General features: G+C 47.3%; 1 protein-coding gene and 1 long non-coding RNA gene across 6 annotated transcripts in view; one reads left to right on the forward strand and one right to left on the reverse strand.

Moving 5' to 3' along the window:
• The window catches only part of bcas3 (BCAS3 microtubule associated cell migration factor), a 1,250,799-nt gene that overhangs the window by 1,209,977 nt on the left and 17,316 nt on the right, over positions 1 to 23,506 (reverse strand). For all 5 annotated transcript variants that reach the window (XM_072469937.1, XM_072469940.1, XM_072469936.1 and 2 more), the window contains exons 2-3: positions 23,299 to 23,388; positions 8,327 to 8,381 (exon numbers count right to left, since the gene is read on the reverse strand). In XM_072469937.1, coding sequence (XP_072326038.1) covers positions 8,327 to 8,381; positions 23,299 to 23,369 — 126 coding nt within the window. In that variant the 5' untranslated portion in view covers positions 23,370 to 23,388. The remainder of the gene's footprint in view (positions 1 to 8,326; positions 8,382 to 23,298; positions 23,389 to 23,506) is intronic.
• Positions 11,868 to 17,465, forward strand: LOC140387291 (uncharacterized). Its single transcript, XR_011933837.1, has 3 exons — positions 11,868 to 12,042; positions 12,537 to 12,683; positions 17,417 to 17,465. It is a non-coding gene; the product is annotated as an uncharacterized lncRNA (long non-coding RNA).

Here is a 23,506-nt window from a genome sequence, read left to right on the forward strand (position 1 = left end):
TAAACAATGATTTTGTCTTATCACATGGCTTCAATGATGTCACTGTGTGGTAGGAGCTGGGCTGTGGCTCTGGGTTTTTACTTTTGATTTTGCATTGGGAGCTGGCTGTGGCTCTGAGTTTTGTGTATGAACTGCACAGGTTGAAAGAAGGTTTTTTCTCCATCTGCATTTTAAAAGTTTATGGGATCTTGTTATTAAAAAAGGTTTTCTGGTTTATGGGATCTTGTTATTAAATTGGAACAGCTTAAGGGGGAAATGTATTAAGGGTTATACATAGAGTACTGTGTGGGGTATTTATGTTTGTAGTTGATAAAAATGCTTACTGTGTGTGTTTATAAAAATGTTAACTAAATTCTTAGAATAAACTTTGTTTTTGATTAAAAGTGCTTAAGGCCTCTGTTGAATAACACCTGAAAGCTTATCATAACCAAAATTAATAAACAGCTGTAGGTCAAGTGAACTCCATGATATACTTTGGAGTTTTCTAAACCCTGGCCCATAACAGCAGGGTAGGTGGGTTGGCCACACCAAACTGCCCCTTAATTGAGAAGAAAAAAGAATCGTGCACTTTAAATTTAGAAAATAAAGGGTCTGGATTCTCCGCCCCGCCGTGTGCCCCGACCCACCGGCAGGATTCTCCATAATGCCGGCAGGTCAATGGGGTTTCCCATTGTGGGGCAGCCCCATGCTGTCGGAAAACTCCCGGGCGCCGGCAAAACGGAGAATCACGCCGGCGGAGAATCCCGCCCAAGGACTGTAGATGGGAGGGTCATGTCATCAGGATATATCAAGATCTTGGAAGAGAGCTGGCGAGAAGATGTGAGACATTTAATAAGGCCAAGGCTGCGCTGTACCAGAACAACGTGAGGTTTGATGTGGTGTACCCGGCTCGCCTTCGGGTAATTTTCAAGGACTAAGACTATTATTTGGCGCACTAGAAATGCAAATTAATTTGTCAGATCACGCTGACTGGGGATGATTTGGATTTCTTTTGTCACGCGTATCGAGGTACAGTGAAAAGTATTGTTCTGCGTATAGTTCAGACAGATCATTCCATACATGAAAAAAACATAGGACTTACATAAATACACAATGTAAATACATAGGTACAGGCAATAGGTGAGCATATGGAGTGCAGTACTACTCGGTAGGGAAGATGTGTGAAGAGATCAGGTCAGTCCATAAGAGAGTCATTCCGGAGTCTGGTAACAGCGCCGAAGAAGCTGTTTTTGAACCTGTTAATGCGTGTTCTCAGACTTTTGTATCGCCTGCCCAATGGAAGAAGTTGGAAGAGAGAATAACACGGTGGGTGGGGTCTTTGATTATATTGTCTGCTTTCCCAAGGCAGAGGGAGGTGTAGACAGAGTCAATGGAAGGGAGACAGGTTTGCATGATGGAATGTGCTGTGTTGATGACTCTCCGTAGTTTCCTATGGTCTTGGGCCGAGCAGTTGCCATACAAGGCCGTGATGCAGCCAGGTTTGGAATGCCGAATGTCCTTAGTTTCCTGAGGAAGTAAAGCCACTGTTGTGCTTTCTTGGTCGTAGAGTCGACGTGGGTGGACCAGGACAGATTATTGATGATGTGCACACCGAGGAATTTGAAGCTGTCAACGATTCCCACCTCGGCACCATTGATGCAGACAAGGGTGTGTACGATACTTTGCTTCCTGATGTCAATGACCAGCTCTTTAGTTTTGTTGACATTGAGGGAGAGATTGTTGTCGTTACACCACTCCACTAGGTTCTCTATCACCCTCCTGTACTCCGACTCATCATTGTTCGAGACTAACGACGGTTGTGTCATCAGCAAACTTGTAGATGGAGTGGAGCCACATTTTGCCACAGTCGTGTGTGTGTATAGGGAGTATAGTATGGGGCTAATTACGTAGCCTTGCAAGGCTCTGATATTGAGGACTATCATGGAGGAGGTGATGTTGTTTATCCTTTCTGCATGGTGGCACAGTGGTTAGCACGGTTGCCTCATGGCGCTGAGGGCCCGGGTTCGTTCCTGGCCCAGGGACACTGTCCTTGTGGAGTTTACACATTCTTTTCACAGTAACTTCATTTGAAGCCGACTTGTGACAATAAGCGATTTTCATTTCATTTTCATTTCATTCATTTCCAGCCCCCTTGCCTGGCCCCTCGCATGCACCACGAAGAGATCACTCTTCCCCACGTTAAGCTTGTAGCCTGAGAAGTCCCCAAACTCCCTAAGGATCCGTATGACCTCTACCATCCCCTCCACTGGATCTGCGATGTGCAAAAGCAGATCATCAGCATACAACGAGACCCGATGTTCCTCCCCTCCCCGGACCAACCCCCTCCAGTTTCTAGATTCCCTCAATGCCATGGCCAGCGGCTCAATTGCCAAAGCAAACAACAGAGGGGACAGGGGGCACCCCGGTCTCGTCCCACGGTACAAGCTAAAATATTCTGATCTCCGCCGGTTCGTAGATACGCTCGCCACCGGGGTCTGATATAACAATTTGACCCACCCGATGAACCCCTCCCCGAACCCAAACCTACCAAGCACTTCCCATAGATACTCCCACTGCACCCGATCAAAGGCCTTCTCCGCGTCCATTGCCGCCACCACATCTGCCTCTGTCCCCCCCCCTCCGAGGGCATCATAATCACATTCAGGAGCCTCCGCACATTTGCATTTAACAGCCTGCCCTTCACGAATCCCGTCTGGTCCTCATGTATCACTCCCGGGACACAATTCTCAATCCTTGTGGCTAGGACCTTTTCCAACAACTTGGCATCTACATTAAGGAGCGAGATCGGCCTATACGAGCCACACTGCAGTGGGTCCTTGTCCCGCTTAAGGATCAGCGCCCGAGACATTGTCGGGGGGAGAATCCCTTCCTCCCTCGCCTCGTTAAACGTTCTCACCAGCAACGGACCCAGCAGATCCACAAACATCCTGTACCTGTAAAATTCGACCGGGAACCCATCAGGCCCCAGGGCCTTGCCCGCCTGCATGCTCCCCAACCCCGTAACCAGCTCCTCTATCCCAATCGGGGCCCCCAGGCCTTCCACTTGCCCCTCCTCCACTCTCGGGAACCTCAATTGGTCCAGGAACCGCTGCATCCCCCCCCCCCCTTCCACACACACACACTCCGGGGGTTCTGACTTATACAGGTTCCCATAGGAATCCCTGAATACCTCATTTACTTTAGCCGAACTCCGCACCGTGTTCCCCCCTGTCCCTGATTCCTCCAATTTCCCTCGCCGCCTCCCTCTTGCGTAGCTGGTGCGCCAGCATCCGGCTCACCTTCTCCCCATATTCTTATACTGCCCCCTGCACCTTCCTCCACTGGGTCTCAGCTTTCCCTGTGGTCAACAAATCAAATTCCGTTTGGAGGCTCCGTCGCTCCTTCAGCAGCCCCTCTTCAGGGGAATCCGCATACCTCCTATCCACCCTTAATATCTCCCCCACCAACCTCTCCCTCTCCGTCCTCTCTCTCTTCTCCCTATGAGCCCTAATTGACATTAACTCTCCCTTAGCCACCGCTTTCAGAGCCTCCCAAACCACACCAACCGGTACTTCCCCATTACATGGGCCTCTGTGTATCTCTGAATGCACCCCTGGACCCGCCCACAAACCTCCTCGTCTGCCAACAGTCCCACGACCAAACGCCACAGCGGGCGCTGGTCCCTTTCCTCTCCCAACTCCAACTCGACCCAGTGCGGGGCGTGGTCCGAAATCGCTAAGGCCGTATATTCCGTTCCCTCCACTCTTGGAATCAGTGCCCTGCTCCCCACAAAGAAATCTATCCGTGAATAGGCCTTATGCACGTGGGAGAAAAAAGAGAACTCTCTGGCCGCCGGCCTAGCAAACCTCCATGGATCCACTCCCCCCATCTGATCCATAAATCCCCTGAGAACCTTGGCCGCAGCTGGCCTCTTGCCTGACCTCGACTTGGATCGGTCCAGTGCCGTGTCCAGTACAGTATTAAAGTCCCACCCCATTATCAGGCTCCCCGCTTCCAGATTTGGGATCCAACTCAGCATGCGCTTCATGAACCCTGCATCGTCCCAGTTTGGGGCATACACATTCACCAGCACCACCCCTGCAGCCGACCACTCACCATCACATATCGACCCCCATTATCAGGCACAATGTTCAGCGCCTCGAACGACACCCACTTACTCACCAGGGTTGCAACCCCACTATTCTTCAGGCAGCAGTAAGGTTCCCCACCCATCCCTTTCTCAGCCTGATCTGATCCACCACTTTCAAGTGCGTCTCCTGCAACGTCTGAATTCAGTCCCTTTATGTGCGTGGAACCCCCCCCCCCCCCCCCCCCCCCCCCCAACCAACCAAATCCGACTCTTCCTCTTACCTCCAGCTCTCCTTCGGTCAATGCAGCAGCAACCCAGTCGTGTGCGTGTGTCCCCCCCCCACCCAGAAATCTGTCTAGCCCCCTTGCTCCCCCCATTGCACTCTCGTAAGTCAGCTGACTCCTGCTGATCCCAGCCGCTCCCGCCTCTGCCAACGATCACCCGTTTAGATTCCCCGTCAAAGTCCCCGTCCCCCCCTTCAAGTCGATACAGACACCCCTCCGGCACCACCGCTCTTGTCGGGCCACGCCCCCCCCCTCTTTAGCGCGGGAATAAAGCTCGCGATTTTCTACCTGGGCCGCCCCCGCCCCCTGTGGCACAGCTCCTTTCTCCTGCAGCCTCGCCCCAATTCCCAACGACCCAGGGCTTCCTGCCCCTCCAAAACAATACCCATGCCTATTAAAACACACATATCACATCCAATCCCCCCTTCCCACTCCCCAGCTTTACCAAAACCCACAGCGAACCATTAGTTCGCGTCCAATTTTTAATTCTGAATAAAGGTCCACGCCTCCTCTGGCATATCGAAATAATGGTGGCAGTCCTGAAAAGTGACCCACAATCGCGCTGGCTGCAACATCCCGAACTTCACCCCCTTTCGGTGGAGAACCGCCTTGGCCCGGTTGAATCCTGCCCTCTTCTTGGCCAGCTCTGCGCTCCAGTCTTGGTAGATGTGGATCTCCGTATTCTCCCACCTGCTGCTCCGTTCTTTCTTCGCCCATCTCAGGACGCACTCTCTGTCCGTGAAGCAGTGAAACCTCACCACTACGGCCCTTGGCGGCTCATTTCTCTTAGGCCTCCTTGCCAGGACTCTGTGAGCCCCATCCAGCTCCAGGGGCCTCGGGAAGGCTCCCGCACCCATTAGCGTATTCAGCTTCGTGGCGACATATGCCCCGATGTCGGACCCCTTCACACCTTCAGGGAGACCCAGAATCCAGAGATTCTTCCTCCTTGACCTGTTCTCCAGGTCCTCAAACTTTTCCTGCCACATTTTATGCAGCGCCTCGTGCGCCTCCACTTTCACCGCCAGGCCCAGGGTCTCGTCCTCGTTTTCAGAGGCTTTCTGCTGCACCTCTCTAATTGCCGCCCTTAAGCCTTCTGGGTCTCCACCAGCCTCTCAATTGACGCTTTCATTGGGGCCAGCATCTCTGCCTTCAGCTCCGCAAAGCAGCGTTCCAGGAACTCCTGCTGCTCCTGCGACCATTGCGCCCACGCTGCCTGGTCTCCGCCCGCCACCATCTTACTTTTTCGAGCCCGTTCTCCTCTCTTCTCCAAGATCACTTTTTTGACCACTCCACTCCTGGTCCACTCCATGCAGTGCTGGGGGAACCTTACTACTGCCTTCCCACACCGGGTATCGTCGTCCAAGTGCCGCTGGGGCTCCTCAAGAGGGCCCAAAAGTCCGTTCACGGCGGGAGCTGCCAAATGTGCGACCTACCCAGGCATAGCTGCAACCAGAAGTCCCAAATCTAATAATACTATATGGTGAAGCTGTGTTTTTGAAGCTTGTCTTTTACCTTTAGCCAGTTTATTTTCAGAGCAGTTCAGCAGTGACAACATCTGTCTGTTTTCCCACACCCACCTGTTCCAGCTGTGGTAACAATAAAGTTGACTTAACAATGTAATTACCAAAGGATGCAATTGTTGATACATTGACACCACGCTTTGTTTTGTGGTGAAGGTCTAGACAGGGGGTTTGAGGATTATCTGTTCTCTCAAAGTATGACGCTCGAGTCTGTAGCTTTTCAAAACCATCACTCTTTATTCACAGCTAGTATTTGCACATTTGGTCCCACACACAAGATTGGAGCCTCTCCTCCTTCCAGATGTCTCTTAGCTCTCTGGTCATGTAATGTGACATCATTATTATATTAGCATCATGTATGCTTCTGTTGTTAGTACTTTACAATAACTATCAGTAAGGAATGAACAAGCTGGACATATTTTTCTAAGGAGAAAAGGCCACGGGGTGATCTGATATAAGTGTTTAAAAATTGTTAAAGCCCTAGACAAGAAAATTATGTTTTAAAATGTCTCCTTTAATTTGAAGTGAGACAGAGCATTCCGGAAGCATCCCAGCTCTGCAACATGCCTATATGATCTGTTTGGTATGGGAGAGAAATTCAAACAGAAACCCACTGAAATATCAAGGGACAGTTTTCACTCCTGAGACAACTGCTTCTTGAAACACAAAGAGAGGGACAAGGCAGATATTGTTGTGTGGAAGGACAAGACAGCTAATGCTGTGAAGAATAGAAAGACTGTTTGCCGTTAAAAACCAAGCACGATGCTCGTGAGAGCTTGTTTTCATTTCTAAATGAAGGGGACCGAACAGATGGGACCTCTGTAGATTTAAGCAACAAGGAATCATCGAGGTTGACCTTGCTAGTGAAAGTCAAATGTGGAAGACTCAGGCTAAGTCTCAGTAGGGAAGCACGGTAGCACAGTGATTAGCACAACTGCTTCACAGCTCCAGGGTCCCAGGTTCGATTCCTGGCTTGGGTCACTGTCTGTGCGGAGTCTGCACGTTCTCCCCGTGTGTGCGTGGGTTTCCTCCGGGTTCTCCGGTTTCCTCCCACAGCCCAAAGATGTGCAGGTTAGGTGGATTGGCGATGATAAATTACCCTGAGTATCCAAAAAAGGTTAGGTGGGGTTACTGGGTTATGGGGATAGGGTGGAGGCATGGGCTTAAGTGGGGTGCTCTTTCCTAAGAGCCAGTGCAGACTTGATGGGCCAAATGGCCTCCTTCTGCACTGTAAAATTCTATGAAATTCTATGAGTGGAACTACTTTTGAGGGACACTGGAAGTTTCAACCTAGTGCTCAACGAGAAGTAAGCCTAATGGAGAGCCAAGAGTAACTTTGAATTTGTTCTTGTAACATAAGTGGAAACAGAAATATGGAAGAGTTGTACGGCATGTCTCGATTTCATTAGTTAGTTAATGTTGAAGTATCTTTTCTACAATTTGGTAAATTAGCTGCCGGTTAGTGTTTAATCTATTTTAATCTTAGCTTGTTTGTTACAGTTAAAATTCTTCTTTTTTTTTTAAAGAAAGTTATCAGCCTCTGTGGGAATTGTAACAAAATGTTAACTGGTTCCATAGATGTAGAGATGATGTTTCCACTTATAGGCATGACCAGGGCTCGGGGTCATAAATTTAAAAAGTCAAGAATAAATTCAAACGGTGAATTCAGGAGAAGCATTTTTACTCAAAGAATGATGAGAAAGTAAACTCGCCACTGCTACGAATAGTTAAAACAAACAGCATATACCTATTTAAGGAGAAGCTAGACGAACAAGAGGAACAAAGTAATGGAAGTATTTGCAGATGGAGTGAGATAAAGTAGGGTGGGTGCAGCATAAACACCAGGATATTCCTGCTGGGCCGAATGGTCTGTTCCAGTGCTGTCCATTCTATACACACTGTATTTGAGTAGCAAATTTTCAAGATTCTGACACCGGAAACTCAAACACTTTTTGGGAAACTTAAATAAAACAGAAAACGTTAGAATTGCAGAAACGGTCTTCCAGCAAACTTAATGACAACTTAACAATCAGAGTTATCACGACAACGTCATAAAACATTAACCTGTCTTCTCTCTTTTCAGTTGTTGATATATCTGATGAATAATTCCAGCATACTCAAATTTTACTTTAGATTTCCAACATTTCCCTGGTCAATTAAAAACAAAAATTTTAGAGTACCCAATTATTTTATTCCAATTAAGGGGCAATTTAGCATAGCCAAACGACCTATCCTGCACATCCTTTGGGTTGTGGGGGTGAAACCCACGCAGACACGGGGAGAACCCAGGGCCGGGATTCGAACCCGGGTCCTCAGCACCATAGGTATCAGTGCTAACCACTGTGCCGCCCTTTTCCCTGATCAATGTTTACCTGAGAAACTTTATTTTGCATGTGAGTATAGCACAGAAATGTATATGAAGCTGGCAGACTTTACACAATTATATCTGTTACCTGAGGGACTACATCTTGCAGAAAGGTGACAACACTCTCCATGTACGACTGTTCCCTGTAAATAAACACAAATAATTCACTATAGAACAAAACATTGCCTTAAAATCATACTACCATGGCTGAAAATTATTAGAAGATTTGGAGTTAAAGTGGGAAAGGAATTTAAATTCTTTACATCTGCAGCCAATTCTGGTTTTTCGGGGGGGGGGGTTTCATCACATGACCTTCTACTCCAACCACCCCGCCACTTCCCTCACCACTTGTTGCCAGTATGCCCATCTTCACGATGCTCCGCTGCTCCAGGCCATGTGGAAAGCAAAAAGAGTCATTATCCAATCAAGTGACTCTAGGCTCTCAGTCAAACAACATGGCCGGGATTCTCCAATCCTGCGGCCAAGTTCTGACGCCGGCGTGAAAAGTAGCGCGAGCCACTCCGGCGTCAACGGGCCTCAACTGGCAGCTATTCACCCCTTCCTAGGGGGCTAGCACGGCGCCAGAGTGGTCTCCGCAGTTCCGGTGCCCGAACACCGGCGCGCCACAGCCGGCGCCAGTCCACGCTTGCGCACCACAGCCGGCGCGAGTTCGCGCATCTGCGTGGTTCCTGTCTCCGCGCCGGCCCCCGGGCAATATGGCGGAGCCCTACAGGGGCCCTGCACGGAGGAACATAGGGCCCCACGGAACTAGCATGCCCGCCGATCGGTAGGCCCCGACTGCGGGCCAGGCCGCCGTGGAGGCCCCCCGGGGTCGGATCCCCCTGCCGCCCCACCAGGACGGCCCCCGCAGAGAGAACTCCGAGGTCCCGCTGGGTGGGACCATACGTAACTCACGCCGGCAGGACTAGGCCGAGCTCGGCAGGCACTCGGCCCGGAGGGGGGTGGGGCGCTTTCAACGGCCCCCGACCAGCGCGGTGGCGATCCCGCGGGCGTCCAAAAATTGGCGACCCGGCGTCGGGGCACGATTCTCGCTTCTCGCCCCCCCCCCCCCTCCCCCACGATTCTCCGACCCGGCGTGGGGTCGGAGAATATGGGGCCATTTTTTCCCCCACCTTCGCAAGGTTTATAACTAATAAACTAAAGTGTTGAAAGAATATACTCAGCCAGTACGGGAATTAAACCCGCACTGTTGGCCTCGCTCTACAGCACGAACCAGCTGTCAAGCCAACTGAGCTAAACTGGGGTATAGTTCCACTCCCCTACAACACCCGCCTCAAGCGACCATTCTTCATGCATTAGCCTAGAGCGTTAACAGGTGCTTTGATCAAGGGTTGGGGGGTCAGGGTGTGCGGGTACCAAGTTTCTTTTCAGAATAACTAGAATTCTGAACATAGGAGCAGGAGTAGGTCATCCAGCCCTTCAAGCCTGCTCCACCATTCAATACACCCATGGCTGATCATCCACTTCAATGCCCTTTTCCCACACTAGCCCCATATCTTTTTACGTCATTGATATTTCGAAATCTCTGCTTTAAATATACTCAATGACATAGCACTCTGGGTAAGGAATTCCAAAAATTCGCAACCATCTGAGTAAAAAACATTTCTCCTCATCTCAGTCCTACATGGCTTCCCCCTTCTTTTGAAATTGTGTCCCCTGGTTCTAGACTCCCCAACCAGAGAAAACATTTTACTTACAACTACCCTGTCTATCCCTTTAAGTGTTGTGTAGGTTTCAATTAATCACCTTTAATTCTTTGAAGTTCTAAAGAATACACACCCAGTTTCTTTGTAGGTAAGACCCGCCATCCCATAAGCAAATCTAGTGAAGCTTCATTGGCTCCCTCTTTGGCATGAGCTAAGACCAAATCTGAACACGGTACTCCAGGTTCATTCTAACCAAGGTTCTATCTAATTGAAGCAAGAATCCTGTGCTTAAAATCACCTTGCTATAAAGGCTAACATACCATTAGTCTTCCTAATTCCTTGCTGGACCTGCATGTTAGCTTTTACTGAGTTATTGACGAGGACACCCAGGTTCTTTTGTACATCTACACTTTCTGATCTTTTACCATTTATGAAATACTCTGCACATCCACTCCTCCTACCAAAGTGGATAACCTCACATTTTTCCACATTATATTCCACCTGTGACGTTCTTGTCTACTCAATAAATCTGTGCAAATCCTCTTGAAGCTACTTTGCATCTTCCTCACAACACATATGGCCATCTAACTTGGAGACATTACATTTGGGCCCCACCTCCAAATCATTGATATATATTGTGGACAGCTGAGGCCCCAGTATTGATCCTTGCCGTACCCCATGAGCCACAGCCTGCTAATGTGAGATTGATGCATTTATTCCTACTCTCTGTTTTCTGCCTGTTAGCCAGTCCTCTATAATGGATTCTAGCATTTCCCCGACATAGAATCCCTACAGTGCAGAAGGAGCCCATATGGCCCACCGTGCACCAGCACTCTGAATCAGCTCCCTACCCAGACTCACTCCCCTGCCCTATCCCCGTGACCCCACCTAACCTGCACATCTTTGAACTGCGTGGGAGGAAACCGGAGCACCCAGAGGAAACCCACGCAGACACGGGGGGAATGTGCAAACTCCACATAGTTACCAGACTGGAATTGAACTCGGGCCCCTAGCGCTGTGAGGCAACACTGCAAACCACTGTGCCACTGTGCCAGACCTGCCAGGCTAACATGTCTGTAATCCCCTATTTTCTCTCTCCCTCCCTTCTTAAATATAGGAGTTATATTTGCTTCCTTCCAATCTACAGAAACCATTCCAGAATCTATAGAATTTTGGAAGATGATCACCAATGCATCGATTACCTCCATAGCTACCTCCTCCAACACTCTGGAATGTAGAAAACTAGGTGCCGGGGACTTAACAACCTTGAGTCCGATTAATTTTGCCAATGCTACCTTCTGACTAATACCAAATCTCCCTCAATTCCTCATTATCCCTCGTCCCTTGGATGTCTAGTTCGGGGAGATTATCTTATATTGTCCTGAGTGAAGACAGTCACAAAGTAATCATTTAACTTCTCTGCCATTTCTCTATTCCCCATTATAAGTTTGCCAGATTCTCCTGTAGTGGACTCACGTTTGTCTTATTTTCTGTTTTATTGCAGATTCCCAGCATCAGTTTTATTTTGCGTTTACATTAAATATCTTTTATTTGTCAGTTTGTCTTATATTTTTAATTTACACCCCTGGTGGACTGGAAAGGGTTGCTCTTAGCTTTGTTTCCTCATTGCTCAATAAGCCCTAACTCAAAACACCCAAATCTGTTAGAATCAGCTACCCGAGATGCATGCAATTAATGAAATATGGATTTAAACTTTATATGTGGTCCCATGGCTCAATGCCAAGAACCAAAGCATCCCGCAGATACGCAAGCCTTGGTCACATCTGCACTAATTAATTAAGACAGGCTCCAGTGACACCTCATATCAGAGCTGTGATGCAACAATGGTACAATGGGATGTAGTGTCCACAATCCACTCTCGCATCGCATTATGAAGAGGTGCTAAGTAGGTCAGCGTATGCTGGGGCAGACCATAGACATTTCACCAACTGTGCAGCATCTACATTTGCCTGTTCACATTGATGCACATAGCCATCTAAGTAGGACAGATAAAACAGTGGAAGAGAAAAGATAGCAGCAAAATCTGTGCATTTTCAGAGTTCCAGAAGAACAGAAGGCAGTGATGAAGCTGTCGAATACAATAGCCAGAATGATCAACTGATGAAAGGTGGAAAAGGTATATCCAGCCTTATATAAACTGTTCCAATCAGAAAATCAGTTGAATCCTGCAGTAAAGAATGAATTGCAGTATACAAAACAAAAGAAGTATTGATAACAAGAGAGTGGCAAAATCTTTCCAAGACTTAAATAGACTGCAAATACAAAAGTACAATTCTCAAAGTACCAGAATTGACCACCAAAAGATCAGCTAGGATTCTGAAGGGGTGTAAAAGAGGGATCATGGGAAAATCTGTGGAAAGAAAGCATGCATCTAAATTGGATTATTGTGTAAAAACTTGCTGCATTGCTTACCACCCGAAAAAATTCCGTCAGACCATTCAGAGCTGGCTGAGCTGTAGGAAAATAGACTAAATATTGGAATTGGGCTATACTCACACAATAAAACAACAAAAATCAGTAGCCCCAGGGGCCACGTGTCGTAAGCGCGGGTGTGGTTGCGTTTTCCCCAGCTCTGGCTCTGTTCACTTTGTAATCCTTTATTTTATCCAGGTGTGCATTTCATATTCGTCTTTTCTTGGGAAAGATGGATTGCGCTATGGCCCTGGCGAATCCTGATTGGTGTTTTGCGAAGAAGAGCCACGATAAATCGTAATTTTCTGTTTAGAATGAGAGGATTGAGCAATGGCGCACGCCGAGGTGAGGTTGGTTAATCTGTGGTTGGGCTGTTGAAGAGAGTGATTGTTCTTGGTGTCCTTTCCATGATGGCGGATAGCATGGGGTGGTGGTTGATGTTTTGGATCAGTTTGGGCATCCCACTCTTGGGTTTTTTTTTCTTCTTCGCTTCATCTGGGTGAACAGGGTGCTGTTTTTAAACCCGGTCAAGTCCAGGGGAGGTTCACAAGAATAATCCCGGGAATAATGGGTTTGTCATTTGTGGAGCGGTTAAAGACTCTGAGTCCAGGGGAGGTTCACAAGAATGATCCCTGGAATGGAGAGCTTGTCGTATGAGAAACAGTGAAGACTCTGGGTTTGTACTCGTCGGGAGTTTAGAAGGATACGGGATGATCTTTTAAAAAAAATTTAGAGTAACCAATTCATTTTTTTCCAATTAAGGGGCACTTTAGCGTGGCCAATCCACTTACCCTGCACATCTTTGGGTTGTGGGGGCGAAACCCATGCAAACACGGGGAGAATGTGCAAACTCCACACGGAGTGACCCAAAGCCGGGATCGAACCTGGGACCTCGGCGCCATGAGGCAGCAGTGCTAACCATTGTGCCACCATGCCACCCATATATGGGATGATCTTATTGAAATTTACAGGATACCGCAAGACCTGGATAGAGTGGGCGTGGAGAGGATGTTTCCACTAGTAGGAAAACTAGAACCAGAGGGCACAATCTCAGACTAAAGGGGCGATCCTTTAAAACAGAGATGAGGAGGAATTTCTACATCCAGAGGGTGGTGAATCTGTGGAACTCTGCTGCAGAAGGCTGTGAAGGCCAAATCACTGAGTGGCTTTAAGACAGAGATAGACAGGTTCTTGATTACTAAGGGGATATGGGGTTGTGGGGAAAAGGTAGGAGAATGAGGATGAGAAAAATATCAGCCATGACTGAATGGTGGAGCAGACTCGATGGGCCGAGAGGCCTAATTCTGCTCCTATGTCTTATGGTCTTATAATGGACTGAATGACCTAATTCTACTCCTATATTTTATGGTCTTATGGTGGTTTAGGAGAGGTTCCTCTTATTGTACCAGGGAGGAAGGAATTTGCCCTCCCTTCCAGGGCACTCATTGTTGGGTGTCTTGACAATTCTTCTCTTCGGTAACGGGGTCTCCCCGGCTGGAGCGGGCATAATCATCCTTTTCTTTTTAGTGTAAGTGGGGGAAGTGTATTGTTCTGGATGTACTTGTAGAGGTGCAGGTTTGGCTGGGGTGCAGGTTTCAGGGTGTGAGGCCCTGGGAATATCAATTGCTATGTGTCAGAATGTGCTGGGCTGTGGCTGGTATCCTGTTGCCCGTGGGGCATGAGACGTCCCTTCTCGAAGGCACTTATTAGGGACATTCTGAGAGGCTGGGGTTTACTTCTTGGGCACACGGGGACCTGGGGTTGAGCCAAATCCTGTACTTTAGTTGATATCCTGCTGCCCCCTGGAGGTGGGATGCTTTCTTGTTTGAATGAGCAGCCTGTTTGTTTCTTCATTAGTGGGTGCTCGGCATGTGCAATGAAAATATGGAATCAGGGTTGGTCCCTGATCATTTGTTATCCTGTGGATTACTTCTGGTAGTTAGAGCTCTTCTTCCTTTATTTTTCTTTCTTGGGAGACCCTGAAGGCTTGATCATAATCCGAACATGTTGTTGCCGGTTCTCTTTGCACAAATGTATGGAATGATGTTGGTTCTGTACTGGGCCTGAGATTGGGGTCAAGTTGTATTGTGTGGTATATATATAAGTTCCCTTAGAACTGGGACTTACGTATTTTTTAGAAATATTTTATTAAAGGCATTTTCATATAAACAAACAAAAGCAAAAGAACCAAACAACATTATGAACAACTGTCCCCCAATACCCCTAATATCACCCTCGACACATCTCTCGCCTTCCCCATTTTAACCCTCTTACCCCCCCCTGCCATCCCCCCAATTCCCCCTGCAGACCTTTCAAACCTCCTTAAAGAAATCAATAAACAGCTTCACCTCCGGGTGAACCCATCCACCGACCCCCTCAAGAAGAACTTGACCTTCTCCAGCCTCAGAAATTCCACCGGGTAGCTCACCCACACCCCCGCTTTCGGCAGCTCCAAGTCCCGCCACCCTAGCAAAATCCGTTTCCAGCTATCAGGAAGGCAAAATGCCAAATCATCGGTCTGTCTCACCTCCTGGACTCCCAGGTCTCCCGACACCCCAAATATTGCCACCTCTGGATTTGGGACCATCTCCATACCCAGCACCCTGCACATCACATCCACGAACCCCTACCAGAAATCCTTCAGCCTTGGACATGCGCAAAACATGTGGACGTGATTCGCGGGCCCCCCGCACACTGCCCACATCTATCCTCTACTCCCTCAAAGAACCTACTCATCCTTGCTACTGCCATATGCAGCCTATGTATTACTTAAAACTGGATGAGGCTTAACCTTGCACATGACAAGGACGCAGTCACCCTCTGCAGCGCCTCTTCCCACGTTGTGGCCCCCACCTCCCCTCCCAACTGCTCCTCTCACTTGCACTTTATGTCCCCCACCAGGCATCCTCCCAATCCATCACTTTATAAACATCAGACGCCTTTCCCTCCCCTATTTCGCCCCTCGATAGCACCTTGTCTTGTAACCCCAGGGGCGGCAACCCAGAAAAAACGGCACCTCTCTCCTTACAAAATCCCGGACCTACCGGTACCTAAAACCGTTTCCCCGGGCAACTCGTACGCTTCCTCGAAGTCCTCCAACCTCGCAAATTTGCCCTCTATGACCAAATCATCAAATCATGCCGCCACCCCCAAAAGCTCGCATCCAACCCCTCTCGGCGCAAACCGATGTTTGTCGCAGGTCGGTGCCCACACTGAGGCACCCTCCAGTCCCAAATGCTGCCTCCACTGCGCTTACATCCTTACGGTCGTCACCACCATTGGGCTCACGGAGTACCTGGCCGACGGGAACGGTAGATGTGTGGAAAACAAAGCCCTCAAACTTGGTCCCCGCCATGATACCGCCTTCATTCGACTCCACACTGACTCCTCCCCCACGACCCACTTCCTAACCATAGCAATATTCCCTGCCCAGTAGTACTTCATCAGGTTCAGCAGCGCCAATATGCATATTGGTGCGTGTCAAAGCTCAGCTTTGACAAAGAGTCATCGGACTCGAAACGTTAGCTCTTTTCTCGCCCTACAGATGCTGCCAGACCTGCTGAGATTTTCCAGCATTTTCTCTTTCGTTTCAGATTCCAGCATATGCAGTAATATGCTTTTATCCAGTGAGTTAACTGGTTGTTTATCGGGGTTCTATACGTCATGCTGTGCGGTGGTTACCCTTTTGTGTTGTTTGTCCCAGATTTACCCCTGGCTGGTCCTTGGAATAATAAGATGTGTTACCCCTAATCTGTTTCAATCATGTGACCACATGATCAATACTTATATTATCCACACAGCTAATATGATGTTCGAAGCCATTGCTACACAATGGAGGATGAATAACAGCTGTTCACACCTGCTTATGCTAAACTGGTTTCCTCATACTTCTCTGCCTATATATATTCACACACAAGGTCCTCTGAAAACAAAAAGAACATGTCAAGGCATTGATCGTTTTTCTTCTAAACAAAGGTTTGTGGACAATGTTTCCCCAATGCCCCATGGTGACACCTTGATCAATCAGAGTCAACTCATCTGGATGGAATTTTTTAAAAAGCTTAGGAACTAATAATAAAAGCAGGTACTGCAGATGCTGGAAATCTGAAAAAGAAACAGAAAATTCTGAATAAACTCAGCTGGTCTGGCAGCATCTGTGAAGGGAGGCAGAGTTAATGTTTCAGATCTAAATGATTCTTCTACAGAATAGTCTGTAGAAGGAACATTTAGATCCAAAGCATGGACTCTGTTTCTCTCCATAGATGCTGCCGGACCTGCTGAGTTTATCCAGTTTAGGAATAACTGTTGCTTGATGCATTCTCCATGGCAACACCACAACCAATCAGATTCCATTTGCCAACCAATCATCATCCTTTTGTCATGCAGTGTAGATTGGCCAGATTAGCTCAGTTGGCTAGACCGACTAGTTTGTGATGCAGAGCGGGGCCAGCAGCGTGGGTTCAATTCCTGTACCGGCTAAGGTTATTCAGGAAGGCCCGCCTGCTCAACCTTGCCCCTCGCCTGAGGTGTGGTGATCCTCAGGTTAAATCACCACCAGTCAGCTCTCCTCCTCAAAAGGGGAAAGCATCATATGCTCATCTGTGGAGAGAGATATGGAGTGAGGGACTATGGTGACTTTACACTTGTTCCCAATGAAATTTGATATTCCTGCAATTCTGTCCTGATGAGTGCATGATGAAAAACTTCAACAGCATGTCTCCTTTTTCAGCAATACTCAAGTTCAGTACTTCTAGGCCACTATTTATATAACTCAGTTTGTTAGGGTTTGACTTCTTAAACATCACATCTGGGGGAACCATTGTAGTTGAGTGTCTGTAAATACCCAGACAATAAGAACTGTAAATTCCACAAGTGGTCTCCTATTTTGAATTTATTTTCAAGGGAGTATCCGCCGCCCATTGATATTTACATTTTAAACACTTTCCGGAAACAGGAGTTTGTGCAAAAATCACAAAGAGTCACCTGAGCTCCTGAACTCCATCTTAGGTAAAGGAAAATTATCCACATTCCATTTTTATAAAAAGGTAAAAATATCCACCATCTTTATATGTTCACAGACATACCACACGAACGTGATACCACACGAACGTGACAGAGGAAGTGGGACTAACTGAATTTCTCCTTTCAGGAGCCGACACTCAATTGGCCAAATTACTGTACTATTCAATGATTCTATGAATGTAAAACAGGCACACAGACTCTGGATTAGATAAAACCCATGTCCCAAGAACAATGGTGAAGAGCATCTCTTTAATCTCTAATAGAAAAGTGTTAGTTTCAACCACCAGGCAGTTGCTTTCCAGCTTGAGAAACCAGAAGAACTTAATATTCCATTGCTGCAGCATAGCAATAACCCAATGGAGAGATAATAGACACCAGGGAACAATTATCTCATTGTTGAGATGACTGTGAGATATCCAGACTCAAGACAAATATGCTCACTAATTGTGTCAAAACATAAGCTGCATGCCGATGTAAAAGGTTTAAACTAGATCAACCAATGTCCATTGCGAATTCAAAGTTGATGCTGGAACTTGCATCATTGATTGGCCGTGCAAAGATGATACAGACAGGTTGGTGGAATGGGCAGACATGTGGCAGATTAAATTTAAGGCAGAGATGTGTGAAGTGATGCATTTTAATAGGAAGTGTAAACAAAGGAAATAGAAAATGAAGGTCACAATTCTAAGAGGGGTGCAGAAGCAGAGGGACCTGGTGCTAAATGTGCACAAATCACTGAAAGTGGTTGGGCAGATTGAGAAAGCTTTACAAATAGAGGACTAGAATATAAAATCAAGGGAATTATGGTAGATCTTTACAAAATACAGATTTGGCCTCAATTTTTAAAAATTATTTCATGAGATGTTGGCGTTGCTGGCAAGGACATCTTTTCCTGTTATAGTGCAGAGCGCAGTGATTGCTGAGTGAGTGCTTGCTGAGAAGGGGAGTACATTTTTGTTTTAAACTTAATGTTGGGGGTTTCCAGCTGAATCCGGTTGGAGTGAGGACAGAGTGACTGCTGGGTAAGTAGTAAAGATTTAATTTGTTTGCGTGGGCCCATAACAGCTGATTGCTGTTATAGTGCAGAGCGCAGTGGTTGCTGAGTGAGTGCTTTCTGAGAAGGGGAGTAAATTTTTATAAAAACGTACTGTTGGGGGTTTCCAGCTGAATCCAGTCAGAGTGAGGACAGAGTGACTGCTGGGTAAGTAGTAAAGATTTAAATTGTTTGCGCGGGCCCATAACAGCTGATTGCTGTTATAGTGCGGAGCGCAGTGGTTGCTGGTTAAGTGTTTTATTTTTACCTGTATTTAAGTTAGGCGGTTCCTAAACCCGAGACACTACACTTGTAGTGTCCCCCACCCTTCCACCTCCTCTAACCTAAGGGGTTGAGTGAAGATCAGGTAAGCTCTTTCTTTCTTTTTCTTGTTTTATCAGCAAGCTATCTAGAGGGGCTGGCAGGGAAGGCAGTGCAATGTTCCTCCTGCAGAATGTTTGAGGTGAGGGACGCCGTAAGTGTCCCAGCTGATTTCACCTGCGGCAAGTGCACGCATCTCCAGCTCCTCAGAAACCTCATTAGGGAACTGGAGCTGGAGCTGGATGAACTTCGGATCATTCGGGAGGCAGAGGTGGTCGTAGATAGTAGCTTCAGGGATGTAGTTACTCCGAAGAATCAAGATAGATGGGTGACGGTGAGAGGGGCTGGGAGGAAGCAGTCAGTGCAGGGATCCTCTGTGGTCGTTCCCTTCAGTAACAAGTTTACCGCTTTGGATACTGTTGAGGGGGACGACCTACCAGGGGTAAGCCACGGTGAACGGATCTCCAGCACCGAGTCCGTCCCTGTGGCTCAGAAGGGAAGGAGGGGGAGCAGGAGAGCAATAGTTATTGAGGACTCGATAGTTAGAGGGACAGACAGACGGTTCTGTGGCAACAAAAGAGACTCACGGATGTCATGTTGCCTCCCGGGTGCCAGGGTCCATGACGTCTCAGACCGTGTTTTCAGAATCCTTAAAGGGGAGGGGAAGCAGTCACAAGTCGTGGTACACATCGTTACCAACGACATAGGTAAGAAAAGGGACGGGGATTCAAAACAGGAATTTAGGGAGCTAGGGTGGAAGCTGAGAGTCAGGACAAACCATGTTGTCATCTCTGGTTTGTTGCCGGTGCCACGTGCCAGTGAGGTGAGGAACAGGGAGAGAGTGCAGATAAACACGTGGCTGCAGAGATGGTGTAGGAGGGAAGGTTTGAGTTACGTGGATAATTGGAGCACATTCTGGGGAAGGTGGGACCTGTACAGACAGGACGGTTTGCACCTGAACCAGAGGAGCACCAATGTCCTGGGAGGGAAATTTGCTGCGGCTCTTCGGGGGGGGGGGTTTAAACTAATTTGTCAGGGGGATGGCAAAACGAGCTGTAGTCCGGAAGCCAGTGTTGAGAGTAGTGAGGTACTGAGGAGGGTATCAAGGTCGCAGGAGTGTACCGGCAGACAGGAAGGTGGGTTGAAGTGTGTCTACTTTAATGTAAGGAGCATCCGGAATAAGGTAGGTGAACTTTGGAGTGTGGATTGGTACTTGGGATTTGTTTGTGGGAGAGCACTTTGGAGATAGTGACCACAATTCGGTGTCTTTCACTATTGCAATGGAGAGGGATAGGGCCATACGGCAGGGCAAGGTTTATAATTGGGAGAGGGATAATTATGATGCGATTAGGCAAGAATTAGGGAGCATAAGATGGGAACAGAAACTGTCAGGGAAAGGCACAAATGAAAAGTGGAGCTTGTTCAAGGAACAAATACTGCGTGTTCTTGATAGGTATGTCCCTGTCAAGCAGGGAGGAAATTGCCATGTGAGGGAACCATGGTTCACAAAAGAGGTTGAATGTCTTGTCAAGAGGAAAAAGGAAGCGTATGTAAGGATGAGAAAACAAGGTTCAGTTGGGTCGCTTGAGGGTTACAAGGTAGCAAGGAATGAGCTAAAAAAAGAGCTTAGGAGAGCTAGGAGGGGGCATGAGAGGTCCTTGGCGGGTCGGATCAAGGAAAACCCCAAGGCTTTTTACTCTTATGTGAGAAATAAAATAATGACCAGGGTGAGGTTAGGGCCAGTCAAGAACAGTAGTGGGAACTTGTGCATGGAGTCAGAAGAGATAGGAGAGGCGATGAATGACTACTTTTCTTCAGTGTTCACCAAGGAGAGGGGCCATGTTTTTGAGGATGAGAGTGTGATACAGGCGGGTAGGCTGGAGGAGGTAGATGTTCTGAGGGAGGATGTATTAGCAATTTTGAAAAACCTTAGGGTCGCCAAGTCCCCTGGGCTGGATGGGATATATCCTAGGATTCTTTGGGAGGCAAGGGGTGAGATTGCAGAGCCTTTGGCTTTGATCTTTGGGTCCTCGCTGTCCACTGGGATCGTGCCAGAGGACTGGAGAGTGTTGAATGTTGTTCCTCTGTTCAAGAAAGGGAATAGGAATGACCCTGGTAATTATAGGCCGGTTAGTCTTACTTCGGTGGTCGGTATGCTAATGGAAAAGGTCCTGAAGGATAGGATTTATGACCATTTGGAAAGATGCAGCTTAATCCAGGATAGTCAACACAGATTCGTGAAGGGTAAGTCTTGCCTTATAAATTTGATTGAGTTTCTTGAGGAGGTAACTAAGTGTGTAGATGAAGTTAGAGCAGTTGATGTCGTATCTATGGATTTTAGTAAGACGTTTGATAAGGTTCCCCATGGTCGGCTCATGAAGAAAGTAAGGAGGTGTGGGATAGAGGGAAATTTGGCCAATTGGATAAGTAACTGGCTATCACATAGAAGTCAGAGGGTGGTGGTGGATGGAAAATTTTCAGACTGGAGATGAGTTACCAGCGGTGTACCACAGGGATCAGTGCTGGGTCCTCTGCTATTTGTGATTTTTATCAATGACTTGGAGGAGGTGGCTGAAGGGTGGGTCGGTAAATTTGCTGATGACACCAAGATTGGTCGAATAGTGGATGAGGTGGAGGGCTGTTGTAAGCTGCAAAGAGACATTGATAGGATGCAAAGCTGGGCCGAAAAATGGCAGATGGAGTTTAACCCTGATAAGTGCGAGGTGATTCATTTTGGTAGGAAAAATCTTAATGCGGATTACAGGGTCAACGGATGGGTTCTGAGGAATGTGGAGGAACAGAGAGATCTTGGGGTTCATGTCCACAGATCTCTGAAGGTTGCCACTCAAGTGGATAGAGCCATGAAGAAGGCCTATAGTGTGTTAGCGTTTATTAACAGGGGGCTTGAGTTTAAGCGCCATGGGGTTATGCTGCAACTGTACGTGACCCTGGTGAGACCACATTTGGAGTATTGTATGCAGTTCTGGTCACCTCACTAGAGGAAGGGTGTGGAAGCATTGGAAAGAGTGCAAAGGAGATTTACCAGCATGCTGCCTGGTTTGGAGGATATGTCTTATGAGGAAAGGTTGAGGGAGCTAGGGCTTTTCTCTTTGGAGCGGAGGAGGATGAGAGGCGACTTAATAGAGGTTTATAAGATGATGAGGGGGATAGATAGAGTGGACGTTCAGAGACTATTTCCTCGGGTGGATGAAACTGTTACAAGGGGGCATAAGTATAAGTTTCAGGATGGGAGATATAGGAGGGATGTCCGAGGTAGGTTCTTTACTCAGAGAGTGGTTAGGGTGTGGAATGGACTGCCTGCTGTGATAGTGGAGTCGGACACTTTAGGAACTTTCAAGCAGTTATTGGATAGGCACATGGAGCACACCCGAATGACAGGGAGTGGGATAGCTTGATCTTGGTTTCGGACAAGGCTCGGCACAACATCGAAGGGCCTGTTCTGTGCTGTACTGTTCTATGTTCTATCCCTCATTGCCCTTGAACTGAGAGGCTTGCTAGGGCATTTCAGAGGGCTAAGAGCCAACCACATTGCTCCGGGTTGGAAGTCAAATGTAGGCCAGACTAGATATGGAAAGCAGATTTCCTTCCCTCGAGGACACCAGTGAACCAGATGGGTTTTTAAACCAATCATGATAGTTGTCATGGTACTGAGACTCACTCTATATTCTAGATTTATTAACTGAATTTAAATTCCACCAGCTGCCATAGTAGTGGGATTTGAACCTATGTCCCTAGATATTAGGCTGGACCTCTGAATTATTAGACCCGTGACATTACCAGTACACCACCATCTCTCCAAACTGCAGTATCGTGTCCTATTCTGGGCACCACGCTTTAGGAAGAATGTGAAGGCTTTAGCGAGGATGCAGAAAGGTTTTACAAGAACAGTTCCATGGATGAAAAACATTAGTTACTTTGATGGGTGGGTGAAGCTTAAACATTGAGAGGAGATTTGATAAAAATGTTAAAAATCACAAGGCTTCTGTACAGAGTAGATTGAAACTTTTCCCATTGACAGAGAATTAGAGGACACCAATTTATGGTAATTGGCAAAAGAACCAAAGGTGACATGAGAGAAAACATTTTACAGTGAGTGGTTAGGATCTGGAATGCACTGCCTGAGGGTAAGGTATAGGCAGACTCAATCCTGGCTTCGAAAGGGAATTAGATTAATGTCTGAAGAGAAAGGAATGAAATGAAAATGAAAATCGCTTATTGTCACAAGTAGGCTTCAAATGAAGTTACTGTGAAAAGCCCCTAGTCGCCACATTCCGGCGCCTGTTCGGGGAGGCTGTTACGGGAATTGAACCGTGCTGCTGGCCTGCCTTGGTCTGCTTTCAAAGCCAGCGATTTAGCCCTGTGCTAAACAGCCCCATTTGCAGGGTTATTGGGAAAAGGCAGGGGCATAGGACTAACAGAGTTGCTCTTGCAGACAGGTGACAGACATAATAGGCTAAATGGCCTTCTTATGTGCTATAACCATTCTATGATTCTATAACTAATATTAAACTTAAGTATCAAATGTATTCAATATTAAACAAATGAAATAAATGTATTCCTTACGTCACTGCCTGATGTCGGACCATTATTCCACCAGTACATCGGCTGGGACGACGAGGCGAGTCTGTAGCCATAGATGCTCAATTCTATCACCTAAATTGAAAAGAACCCAAACAGCTAGTTCAGCCACCAGTCAAGAAATGTTTTATAATGTAGCTTTTAATAATCCCTGGATTTCCTCATAAAATACTTCTCAACTCTAATCATTGTT

Source organism: Scyliorhinus torazame, chromosome 12, assembly GCF_047496885.1.
Source record: "Scyliorhinus torazame isolate Kashiwa2021f chromosome 12, sScyTor2.1, whole genome shotgun sequence".
NCBI classification, from domain to species: domain Eukaryota; kingdom Metazoa; phylum Chordata; class Chondrichthyes; order Carcharhiniformes; family Scyliorhinidae; genus Scyliorhinus; species Scyliorhinus torazame.